This window comes from Cariama cristata, unplaced genomic scaffold (genome assembly GCF_000690535.1).
Source record: "Cariama cristata isolate BGI_N322 unplaced genomic scaffold, ASM69053v1 scaffold44191, whole genome shotgun sequence".
Classification (NCBI taxonomy): Eukaryota; Metazoa; Chordata; class Aves; order Cariamiformes; family Cariamidae; genus Cariama; species Cariama cristata.
Window position 1 is genome coordinate 1 of NW_009598337.1, and position 13,414 is coordinate 13,414.

The 13,414-nt window shown below is 35.0% G+C and overlaps 1 protein-coding gene across 1 annotated transcript in view; it reads right to left on the minus strand.

The window, feature by feature from the left end:
- Positions 1 to 500: 500 nt before the first annotated feature.
- LOC104168594 (phospholipid-transporting ATPase IA-like) overlaps positions 501 to 13,414 on the minus strand; it is a gene marked incomplete at its 3' end in the record, with an annotated part of 42,585 nt that continues 29,671 nt past the window's right edge. The window contains exons 14-20 of the mRNA XM_009709223.1: positions 12,248 to 12,325; positions 8,941 to 9,029; positions 6,918 to 6,962; positions 4,249 to 4,321; positions 2,076 to 2,181; positions 735 to 817; positions 501 to 550 (exon numbers count right to left, since the gene is read on the minus strand). Coding sequence (XP_009707525.1) covers positions 501 to 550; positions 735 to 817; positions 2,076 to 2,181; positions 4,249 to 4,321; positions 6,918 to 6,962; positions 8,941 to 9,029; positions 12,248 to 12,325 — 524 coding nt within the window. The remainder of the gene's footprint in view (positions 551 to 734; positions 818 to 2,075; positions 2,182 to 4,248; positions 4,322 to 6,917; positions 6,963 to 8,940; positions 9,030 to 12,247; positions 12,326 to 13,414) is intronic.

The window sequence follows — 13,414 nt, forward strand, 5'->3', positions numbered from 1 at the left end:
ATGACCTCTAAAGGTCCCTTCCAGCCCATGATTCTATTCTATTAGTCAAGGAAACACAAGTCATGTATAACACTTACTTGAAACTTCCCCCTTATCCCAAATATCAAATTTTTAATACATCACATGGTGCCAGGGCTTTCAGAAATACACTTAAAAGTTTGAATACTTTCCTATACTGTCTTTTCACATAATTTTTTTAAGTTTTGACATCAAAGTTTTTTTCAAACTTTGCACAAAAGCAAAAGTGAAAAACATTAGCCGAAGAGAAGACAACAGGAAAAAATACGTACCTCTGAAAATGTTTTACAATAAAACCAGAAGTGCGATCTTAATCATATACACTGCTTTGCCTATAGTACGATCACATATTACAGAGATAAAAGCTACACAACCTGCATACTTTGCCTGTACAAATATAAAAAAATGCTAACATTTTTATCCATAAGAAATTCATAAAGTATTTTCACAAAAAGACATTAAGTGCACAACATGCTGTTTACCTTGTAAATTCCAGGACGTTTAGCAGTTCATATCTCTCTTCCTGTCCCAACTGAAGAGTTTTAAAAAAAAAAAAAGTGAGAGTTTGAGAATTATTGCAAAAAACCTCAAGCAAAAGAACCAGACCCAGCCAAACAACATCTCAACAGATATGTACCATGATGCAATTATTCAGAAATTATTTAATACAGCAGGGGTAAATACAGCAAATTATAATGTTAGTCCAATGTACTTACAGACTCTATGATTACTGAGTCAGGTGTCCTTCCAGTGAACACAAAACGAAGATGTCTGGCTGCTCTGACCAATGCTCCTTCATCTGCAACAAGTCAAGTAGTCATTTTACAGAGGTAGCAGAAAACTGTTAGTTTACTCCACAATTTAATGGACACAGTGCAAGTTTTTCTACTTTTGACTTCCTTTTTCCTTTATAGATTTTGAGATTAGATGTGGTGCTGAAAAGAACTCTCTGTTTCTCCTGTTAAAACTGATGAAATGAGTTTATAGTTCAGAGAAAATAAGCCCTCAAAGGAACATGCCTCCCAGCTCAGTAACAAGAACATCCTCTTCAAAGTATCTAGGCAAGCACCTTCCTCAGTAAGGCACTGGACAAGGTACTTTTCTTTTTGTGTTGTTCTGTTTTAGAAGAGTGGCAATCATTCATGTAAATAGTAGGTAACTTCAACGCCTACATTCAGGACACATTTCAAGCAGCAATCCAGTCTCCTATAGGCATCAGTTCTCTCTAAATGCCTCAGGATGTCAGAATGGAATTTGCTCACAATACCCAATAAACCACTGCCATGGCCCAGTTAGCTTTATTTATTGTCCTACCTCTGCCCTTGTCTTCCAATTGTTGAAGGACAGAATTTAGAGAGATAGCCACCTAGGAGTTGGGACAGACAGGGAAGATGAAGGTTGGAGATTCTCTGCGCTTCATGTAATTTCTCCCATCATAACTTGTTATAACATGTTAGCTCTGAAGAGCTGAGCATATTTTAATCATTTTGCCTTGCTTCACCGTTTCCTGAATTCAAACATTGTCTATGAACCACAGTAAGCTTGAACCAGACCTTTTGCACTAAAATCTTTTCTGACTCTCCAGTAGAACTTATCACAACTTTTATCCTATTAAAAACATTTCTTTTTCATCTTTGATTACAAACACAGCTTCTGTTCTAAATCAATACCATGGTTCCCAAGTACAGTATAGGTTCACAAGCAAGGACACCAATTTGTCTCCTGCTTAGATTTCTATTTGAATTTGAGCAGTTCCTTCAGACTTCCACAGCAATCTGACACCACCTGAGGCATGCTGTATGGTTAATCACCCTTCGCCCTTACATAATCCACAGGACATTCATACATACTTTCTAAAGCAAATTAGAAAAGTCTAAATCCTTTTTTGACAAAACTGATTTTAGCTGACACCAAATTTTTTTTTTTTTTTTGAGGGATACATTTTCTTTTTTAATTTTGGAGGATACTTCAAAAAACAATAAAAACTTTGAATAAAATTTGCTTGTTGAGTTGATAGAATACTTTACTATATGTTCACTCAGCTATTTGAGTCTCACCTGGAGATGCTGCTTGATATATAATTTTATCACCCTCTCTTTCTGGAACTGCTGTATGACACACTGCCATCATCGTCAAAAACTCACATATTATAGGTGCAGTTGGCTGAAAAAAGAAGAGAAAAAAAAGATGTCAGAGTGCTATTAATTATTTAAGCAATAACTAACTGAAATTTAATAATACATGTGGACAAATACTAGTCAAGAAAAATTTAATGAAAGATTTTTGCTCTCTATCAACAATTAAACAAAACGGACATGTTCTGTACACTAATTTCAGCATGTAGAATAACTTCTTGCTGCTCTACTTCGATACCGGCTACATAGATAGAATTTAGTGGCATTTGCTACCATAACAATCAAAATTAGATAATCAGATACACAGAATAATTCAAATAAGCATTTTATAGGGAGGGTAAGTCTGAATGCTGTATTGAATGAATTTTACTCTATTCACTGAAGTCTTCTGGATGTTGTCTTTTTTACTAAAAAAATATTCCATTTTATATTACTTTTGTCTAACACTATATTTGACAACACTTTTCAAGAGCCTTTAGAAAGATACAGCAACTGAAACTGAAAATCACCTGGAAAATGCTACAAGGTCAGGCAGACAGCTTTTAAGGGAAGAGATTTAGATGACTCTCTCAGGCACTACAAAGCTAAAAAAATTTTAAATTATTTAGCCAAAAGAGGGGAAAAGAGCGTATATAAGCAAGAAAGTTGATTATTTTTGACGAATACAGCTAAAAGCCTTATTAGCACAGCTAAAATTGCAAAATGAATGAACTGACTCCTAAATCGTGGTTCAAAAGAAACCCCAGCATTCCCTTTAAATAAACTCAAAGCAGCTGCTACCTCAACTGGTTTTTTTGTAGCATATTTATAGTATTTCAGATTAGTAGCAGACTAAGAATGTCAACAATGAAGATACATTACAATTACTCCACAAAATAGAAATATATCTAAAAAACCTAATTTAATTCCATAGTGCAGAAACATTACTGGCAGCATGTTCCTGTCCTCTTCCACTGAGGGCCCCCAGATCCTCTAAGACTTATTGACAAGGCTGAATTACAGATTCTTTTCAAAGCACTTCAGAACACATTTAACATACAGTGGTGAAACCTCTCTTTAAACGTGTGCCTGAATTTTAAATTTTAAGATGTCTAGAAACGCATTTTTATAGCTTGCATGCTCGTACTATATATACTTAATACAACAATCTACCAGAAAACTTTCACAATTCAACCACTTGCACACCAAGGATTCCCTTGACAACAGCAATAACAGGATGATGTCTCCTCCAAGCAGTCTGTGTTACTAGCACTGAAAATAAAACTGGCCTATGCAGGTAAGTATAAGAGCCCTCTCTGCTTCAGATATGCTTGAGACTGGCATTCAGGTGCCTAGCATTTAAGACTACCCCATGTACAGGAACAAAGTACTTCACCATCTGCCAGTTACCCTGAAATTATCCTCCAGGGAAGACAAAAATTTAAGGAAAGAAAAGAGTAATTTATTCATCTCTTCAAAAAAGAACAAACAGTTACACTATTTAAGGTAGATGTTCTTGCTTATGACTAGGCAAAAACACCTCTTGTACAAGTGACAAACAGAAAGAGGTAACGATGGTACTGTTTCTTAGACAAATCATGAACTAAGCTATTAACTTTCTGTGAAATGCATTGTCTCTTTGGGGCAGCTAACAGCCTATTTCATTTCATCATCTGAACTGATGATCTAAGTTCATGGAAGCATGTACACAAAAACAATGTCTGTGGTTAACTTCCGACTCCTGTCTAAGCCTGGGCAGAGAAATACTAGGTCATATCATGAAAGGAAGTTAACTTCACTGATCGTGAAAGTTTTGATGGAGGTCATAACAAGAACAGCACGACTAACATTAGAACACCCACAGAATGAAGAACATAAGACTATTTTATTTCAGACTCATAACATCTGAATCTTACCATCAAAAAAAAAAAAAAAAAGGGCTAGATCTCGTAACATGTAGCAGCAACAAACGATTATAAAAGTATTCATAAGGGCATGCCGATTTTGTGTAAATACATAATTTATTTATTTTCCTTCAAAGGATATAATCTTTTGACTTACTGAAAACAATGGTTTGATGTCATAAAATAATGGTAATTGTTTCTATATTACTTACATGATTGCTTTGAAGATTCTCCAGTAATGATGAGTCACTGAACATTTTTTCTTCTCCATTTTGTGAGCCTTGCCTAGAAAGAATGAAGTAGAAGAGAGATCATCATTAGCATATCCTTAATAATTCTTATAAAAATCATCCACAGTACTGTGCTAAGGTCAAACACAAATTTTGGTATGTACCTGTTACAATAAAGGCTGCAATCACATACTGTGAGAAAAAGAAGTGGAAAAGTACTTGTTTCGCATCTCCAAAGTTTATCTAATTTTAAGAAACCTCGATTTATATAAATACACTTAAATCCAGGGAAGTTTCTCTGCTGATTTCAGGTAATGCAGGATGAAGTAAAAATAAAGCTACAGTGTAAGACTGTGGCTTCTTGCCTTCTGATCTCTAGAATGAGATTATAGAAGGAACTCAGGAAAAAAAAATATGTCAGAAGAGATCACATTTCATTGAGAAATCAGGAATTTTGGAATAGGTTTTCAAATGTTTGCAGAAAAGGAAGTTTGGTATCTGAAAGAGGTAAGCAAACTGAGTTCAGACATCAGGGAACTCTGTGTGGAGAGGGTTTGTTTTCTATTACTGATGACCAAAAAGGAATCTAGTAAACTGACAGACAAAGAAGACACAGCAACAATGGTGAAGTAGGGTTTGAAGAGATGCAAGATGGAGATGGCTCTTGAGAAACACTCACATGCTAACATCTCTCAAATTGCACAGATCTTCTGGCTGAAGTCGAGAACTCAAGAATGTAGATACTTCTAGTAAGACTCGTTACTGCAGCTGATTGTTGAGTATTAAGACAATCTAGTTGAATCTCAGTGAAACAAAACACTGCTGAAAAGCAAACCCAGTTGCAGGAAAGCATTCTCTTTTCATTTACTTTTGATCTTGCCTTGGATCACATAATCTTACAAGAGAGTGAACACATTCAGTGATTTAAGTTGAAGGATAAGCCATATACATCAAAGGTAGTCTAAAGATTCTCTCTGAAAACCAGAAGTGAGCTGTTTTAGTCCTGCACTACCACGGAGGAGGTAGTACCTCCTCTATACAGCCACTGAAGGACTAGTTTTTCTAAAAACCTATTAATAAAGTGAGAAATTTGAAGCATTCACCAAGACTTTTACTTTAAATGAAAAGCAAATAGATCTTGAAATGCCAAATATTAACAACTTCAGGTACGTTAAATTTGTTTAGAGACTAAAGTTTAAGCTTTGTTTGCTTAGAGATTTCTGGTAGAAAGACTTCAAGATATTTTCCAGATTCCCAGTGCTAAAAAAAGGAACAATACTTGCACATATATTTTGCGTCAAACTGGAAAACATTCTCTCTAATACAAAATCCCGAAGATTTAAAAGATTTGGAATTCAGTACATTAACATTTCTAGTCCTAAAATGACTACTATCATAAACAGATTCTATTAATTACAATAGATTTACACACAAAAAATTTTCTTGAGTATCTTATTTCATAACTAGTTACAAGATGTTCATCACTTACAAAAGGGAAGTACTGGGTTTTTTTAACTACTGTTCAGACATCAGTTTATCTATTTCAGATGTGCTTATAAAGATTTTGATGTGTAGTAGTCAAAACCAGTCTTATTTCATAAATATCTTATAGGTAAGCATACTTAATTTCATGTAAGCATTGCATTATTTTAACGAAACCACTCGTGCGCAGTTAAGCACACTTGCACATCTTCGTAAGAAACATCTTGCTGCTACATCAAATGAGAATATTCAGGTCATGTAAGATTTTGGGGTGTGTATGTATGCCACTTTTTATGTGTATGTCGGGGGGATTTTTAATTTTTTTTTTTTTAATCAAAAGAAATAATTATCAATCCTAATTTAGCAAAGCAAGTTTTTTCTGTCAATATTTTTAAACAAAAGACGACAACACATTACAGTTTTGTGTGACATATCTTGCTGTGACTTTCAACCAATACAATAGTGATAATTTAAAGGCTGTAAATGACATTTTTTCCCTGATCTATCTGAGCTTATTTTGAACAGTATTGCAAATATTTAGTTTAAGAAAGTATGATGAAGAAGTACAAGGTATCATGAGGATGGCAGCAGAAAGGAAGTCATGACTTAGTCTTTCCTGAGGTCCCTGTTAAAAGATTAATGTTGGCCCCAAGTGTATTTGGGTGCTTTAATCTCAGTATCAGTTAAGAACTAGGTAGTACTAATATTTGAAAACCATCAGTAGGAAGTAAAATTTTAACAATAACTTATTACATGTTTTTCAATCTCAAATATGGATTTTTTTTCCAAACATGTTAGAGATTATTACTAACCTATTACTAAGTAACAGAAGAAAAGTATGATCAGTTACCATAATACCAACTACCTTAATAAATGACAAAACTTTCTCTCCAATAAGCAATTCTGAATTGTACAGGATTGTCAGCAGATTAACTGTACTATACCTCAGTGACCCTATTAGCAATTCTATTCCACAGTACAGAACCTAATGCCATAGACTTCTGATGGCATAAATTTGTGTAAGACTGTTGGTCTGCATCAATTTGAAGCTAAACTAACTCTTGAGTAAAATATTTCACATTTAGCTCTGTTTCTAAAAAATCTCGCTCACTGGTTTTAAGCTTGAATCTTCAACAAACATCACATACTAGATGACTTTTAGAGCTTACCAATCATCTGAAGGAACACTATAATCCTCAGGCTCAGGGCAATGGCTGCATGAGAAGCAAGGGAAGAACAGAAATAGGGAGAGGAAAAAATCACAAAGGCTAAAAAAATTGACTATGTATAAAAAATAAGTTCATTAATGAAATTAAATTACTAAAAGGAGTTTTAAAGGTATTTCAACTGAGTATTTTGCTAGTGCCTGGATAACAATAAAATATTGCAAAAATATGATGTTTCTCTTAAGACTTCATAAACTATAAATGATCATTTTTTCAGTTGAAAGCTTGTCTACTTATATCAGCAGATATAAAGACATTTGCTCTCTTTACAAACCTTGCTTTATATTTCAGTATATATGCATATTGTTACAGTTTCTCATTAAACAAATGATAGTTTTTAAATTATCTGAAGCCATACTAATGCAGCTTGTCTGGCTGAGTTCACATAATGCTGATGAACAAAGTTAGCGATAGCACATGAAGGACTCTGCCCTGTGATGACACAGGTTTAAATATAACACAATTTATAACACACTTAGTGACTGTTCCATGTCCCATGCCTCTTCTTTCTTTTATCCTTTTCTGTGTTCCCAACTTCTTATTTGCATCAATACAGAAAGACAGTGACTCCATTCTCCGAGTAGCTATGAGAGATGCTGTAATGGCTATTCACTGTAAAGAGAAACTCTGCTTTCTAAACAGTGATCCTAATCAGAAAACCGGTCTATGTCTTTTCAAAATGAGGTGGATGGAAGCTGGAAAGTATAGCAAGAAAAAAAATCAGATCTTTTTTTCTAAAAAATACATTCACATCTACGTTTCATAATGGAGAAATTTTAGAATTTGTGCTATACCAACTTCAGATGAAGACACATAATAACCAAATATCAAATACTGATTTTAAATGTCATTATCATTAATATTTTTTTTTTCAAAAAAAATGCTATACAAACAATTTGAAAATAGATAGCTCAGAGCAGTTTCTCTAACATCATAAAATTAGCTCCTGTGGTTGAAATTGAGCCCAATATATATATATAAACACACACAAGTTTATATACATATTTGAAATACCAGGGTTAGAACTGTGTTATATCAATATGGTTAATGCATTAATGATCTAAGTTTTTTCAAAACAGAAAGTCTAGATTAGACTCCTAAAAATTAGGATTTTCCAAGAGATCCAAATGACAAAGCCACAAAAGCCAAATCATCGCCTTTAGCACAAGTCCAAGATTTAATTTCACAACCTCTGCATGCTCTATGCCCAGTTCTAGGGTGTCTAATTATCTGCTAATGAGACCGGCCCAGGTCCAGCATCTCACATCCTGGTAAGCCACACCGGCATTTACAATGTAGGTGCTTCTGCTCTATTTATTGCTCTAACGATTTTTTTTTTTTCCCCCAAGTAAATAGTCTTATAAGTTTGAGGCTTTTATGAACTCTGTTGAAGCAGCTGGCTGCAACTGTTGACAAAGAAAGAGTAAAATGCTTTGTTTGCCTGGATCTGGAGAGATTTCTTAATAGATATTGGTATTTGGAGTTATGCCACTGTAACAGTATTCCTAAAAACCACCTGGATGGTGGCTACAGTACTGTAGTTCAAGCTACACTACTGTAATTCAAATTCTTGTTCATCCTGCATACTATTTAGTGCAAGAGCATGTGCCTACATAATATATGAAGCATAGACAATGACACAAGTTTTTGAAAGTATGAGGTAAAACTTTTTTTTAGTAATAACATTAAACACGTTGAACAATAGCAAAAACATGCATACTGAAGTTGTGTTACAGCAGTAAGCCTTTGGTATCTAAACTTTATTTTTGTTCCTCTTTGCAAAAAGAGATGCCGTGACTGAAGTGATGATATCTCTCCAAAGTAAGATTTCATAGTCACAAACAGATTCCTAGTTGTAGATACTGCCAGGTGTAAGTTTACCTGTAGTATTAATGCATGTGTACATACAGACAGGTAAAGAAAAAGAAAGGCACACAGATAAATAAAAGTATATAAAAATACCTACCCATAAGCAACTCCTGCTACAGTACACTTCTTAAATTGCATGACATTACATGTCAGGGTACCCGTTTTGTCAGAAAATATGTATTTGACCTAAATGAACGATAAAACTCATTATACATTAACATTCAGCAGTTATTTACATATCTAGTACAATTCATGACTGTCAACACAGTAAATATTTTTACCAGTTCTGCAATCTTCATAATTTAGAGGAAAAAACCCACAACATAAATGTAGCAGATGCACAGTCTTGGTACACATTTCCAAACATATCAATTAAAGGAGATGTCAGGAAGCTTAAGCCTGCTTCAGCACACGGTGGTATACTTAACTATCCCTCACTCTATATATTGTTGAAATGCAAGAAACTAGTGAAGACCAATGGCTTTGCTAGCAAAATAGTCCACTTCTAACAGAAAGCAATATGGTAAAATGAAAATATCTATATGCATTTCTACATCCCTCTTTTTGACATAGAAGTATCTTCTCAGAGCCAAAACATTAGTAAAATTCCAACAGTTCAGAAATACCAAGTCACAGGAATAGAGGAAATACATTTACAGAATCACAGAATGGTCAGGGTTGGAAGGGACCTCTGGAGACGATCTAGTTCAACTCGCTGACAAAGCAGGGTCACCTACAGCAAGTTGCACAGGATCATGTCCAGGCGGGTTTTGAGTATATCCAGAGAAGGAGACTCCACAGTCTCTCTGGGGAGCCTGCTCCAGTGCTCTGCCACCCTCAAAGTAAAGAAGCTTCTCCTCATATTCAGATGGAACCTCCCGAGTTTCAGTTTGTGCCTGCTGCCCCTTAACCTGTCGCTGGACACCACTGAAAAGAGCCTGGCCCCATCCTCTTGACATCCACCCTTAAGGTATTTATAAGCATTGATGAGATCTCCTCTCAGTCTTCTCTTCTCCATGCTGAAGAGACCCAGTTCCCTCGGCCTTTCTCATAACGGAGATGCTCCAGTCCACTCATCATCTTTGTTGTCCTCCTTCCGCTAAACTCTCTCCAGTAGTTCCTTGTCTTTCTTGAACTGGGGAGCCCAGAACTGGACACAGTACTCCAGACGTGGCCTGACCAGGGCAGAGTATAGGGGGAGGATAACCTCCCTCAACCTGCTGGTCACATTTTTCCTAATGCACCCCAAGACACCATTGGCCTGCATGGCCACAAGGGCACATTGCTGGCTCATGGGCAACTTCTTGTGCACCAGGACTCCCAGGTCCTTCTCTGATGAGCTACTCTCCAGCAGGTCAACCCCTAGCCTGTACTGGTACACTGGTTCCTTTCTACCTGCTCCAGGTCTCCTATTTCCCCAACATCATAAAACCTTCCTCTCCAGAAACTACTAGTGACATGTATTTCAGCTTCAATTTTTAAAATAATTTATCTGGGATATACTTAAATTTAGTTCAAACCTAGTCTTAAGAAAAAAGTTGATATATGAAGAAATGAAGTCGTCTGTGATAAAACAAAGACTACTAGTCAAAGGTAAACTTCAACTTTAATTCATTAAAATTTCTTCCTCATTAAAGAAAAAAAATCACAGTATTCTTAATTAGGAATTAACTGCAATATACATGGAGCTAATAAGGCTATGTATTAGTAAAATTTAGTCAGTATATCCTGTTTAAAAATTCTGTTTCTGAGGGATTACAACTTAGTCAAATCAGCAGTTAGAAGAAATCTTCCATGCCAGGTTTATACTCAAACTGTATTTTTTTTGTGTGGGCAAAATGGAAAAGCAGGAATTGCAGCTAAGAAAACTCAACATTTTTTTCAAACACCAAAGTTTTTACTTTCTTAAAACCTGAAGATCTCTCGGGGGAAATCTCTCTTCATTATGTGCAGCCCTCGTGTACTTCAAAGAAGAGATCTGCTCTTTTTGTTAGCAGAGAGTCCTTTGGTCTCCCTAGAAAAAAATCTGTTCAAATTAAGAATCTGACAAAAAAGTGAAAGTGGATATCCCAAGAAGTCTGACTAGATCCTGGTAGTGAAGGAGACCTTGATGAGAAACTTAAGAAATGAAGACAACAACTATTGAAGTCAAAAAGAGGGAATTGTGTCTGGGAATGTGAATAACTAACTAATAGCAGAGAGAGAAAAAACAGATAGAAGGAAAGCTAAGATTCAACAGAGTCTCTTCCCCACTTGAGGAACTTGTACTCCCTTTTAAGGCCAGGAAGAGAATGAAATTTTCCACTATCTGCACGTACTTCTTAAAGCCAGCAGGCAAAGGGCCCAGTCCTCCTCCATGTACAGCAATGTTAGAATACGTTAAACTGCAACTACTGTTTTCACAAAAGGCAGATCTCTTAAGTATTAGTTCAGAAGACCTGTTCGCTGCATGGCTAAAATTAAGTTATTATTTATTCTTCTTGGAAAGCTAAACCCAACTTTTACGTTCCCATGCAATAAACCAAACAATTAGTTACAAAAACTTCTAGGTTAGGAAATGCAAGAATATGTATACTTGTACATATAATACAGCTCAAGTATATGAGCAAAAATTTTTTTTCCCCACAGAATCAGTTTATCATTACCAATCAGTGTAACAGAAAGCATAATGTTTAGCATGTTTCTAAAGCAAGACTGCAAATACAATTGGCTGAAACAGCAAATATAATGTGTAGTGCTCTGGAAGCACGCCCTGTGCCCCAGACACACTTCTACAAAGTCATACTTCTGTAAAATAAAGAAGATCACAATAAGCGATCTCTTACGAAAAGCCTAACTGACTTTACAGTATTATAAGAGAACTGTAAAGCAAAATGAAAAATTAAGCCTAAATTTCCAGGCCTTAAATCAGCTGTGAGCCCTGTTCCATTCGCCACTTCTAATCTTCAGTGGGAAAAAAAAGAGGGAATGTATACAACCATGACTCAATCCTAGAGCAAACCCATTGTCGCTTCTGAGCAAGGCAGAGTGCGTGAAAAAAAATTACATACTAAAGATGCATACTATCCTAGTGCATATACAGAGACTAAATTTTTGTGCCACAGACATCCCTAATGCTCAGAATACCTCTCATTTTGTAACTTGAACAAAACACTTCAACCTCCTTTGATACATTCATACATAAAGCAGTGTTTGTTCATTTAATACTGGTTTCAAAAATTTAACTCCCACATATTGCAGTGTTTTTAAAAATATCGGACAAAATGAAAAGAATAGAAATAAGCAAAGACTAAGGCAAGAATATGTTTTTTGAAATAAATCCCTACATTATTTAAATAATTTAGAGCATAAAACTACATGAATAATTTCAATACATAGAGTTAGAACCAGTAATTTTTTCCTACCTGTCCAAGTTCTTCATTGAGATTGGAAGTACGAGCCATTGCAGCAGTGTCCGTAGGTTCATAGTGCATGTCTATGTCCTACAGATATAAAAAAAAAAAGTATATATATTTAAAAATTAGTCTTCCATAACTTACTATAAAAAAATTTAGTACATAAATAGTTAAGTGTAGAAGAGCAGACTGAACATGAATACAAGTTATCTACTTATGATTATTTCAACATGGGAGGCCACAGACACAATCAGATCACTTCCAAGAGTCCCCAGAAGAAATTAGATTTCCTCTTTAAAACAAAAATCTATATGATTCTTACAGATTTTACTCCCATTGTTTCCAGTGATCTGTATTATTGAAAAACTGCTATATCCATGCATCTAAAACAGACATAGCAACAAGCAGAAATACTACACTGTAACACTTAGAAGTCAGTCTTATCTATTTATATTGCATCCACAACCAGTCATTTCTAAATAGCAACACAAATATACCATGAGATAAAGCCACGAAGATAAATTTAAGAGTACACAATAAATTTAGAGTATATTATAAGTGGTGAGTTTTTTGGTTTTGGGTTTATTTTTGGTTTTGTGTTTATTTTTGGTTTTGTGGGTTTGTTTTTTCACTTGTTAAAAAAAATTAAAAAATAAATCAGAGTTCATTTCAAATACAGTAAAAGATTAAAACATCGTGAAGTATGGCAATGTAGTGCAACAGATTGCAGATGACCAACTTCTCTATACCAATATGATGTGCAAACACACAAAGATAATGTTTAAGATAAATGTCCAGAGTCTTAGATTAAGATAAATTGAAGACAACTAATCCCTCATGACATGAAATGGGGGGGGGGGGATGGGACGGGACACACATACAACAGAAATTAAAACTGTCTTTCAGATTTGTTGTGTAAACAGTTCCCAATCTACATATTGAAAATGGGTAAGCCTTTGTTGAATATTTATTTTAGAACACAGAACATAAAGGAAGAATTTAATCGCATTCTCTTATTTGTCAACAATTTGTTCTATAGCACAAAAGAAATAAAGAAATCAAAAACAGCTGACTGCTCACAAAAAGATTTAACTTTTAAAATAAAGTACACACTCCAGCTGCTCCACATACGATATCATGCAGATACAGATAAAAGTGTCTCTCACACACACAAAT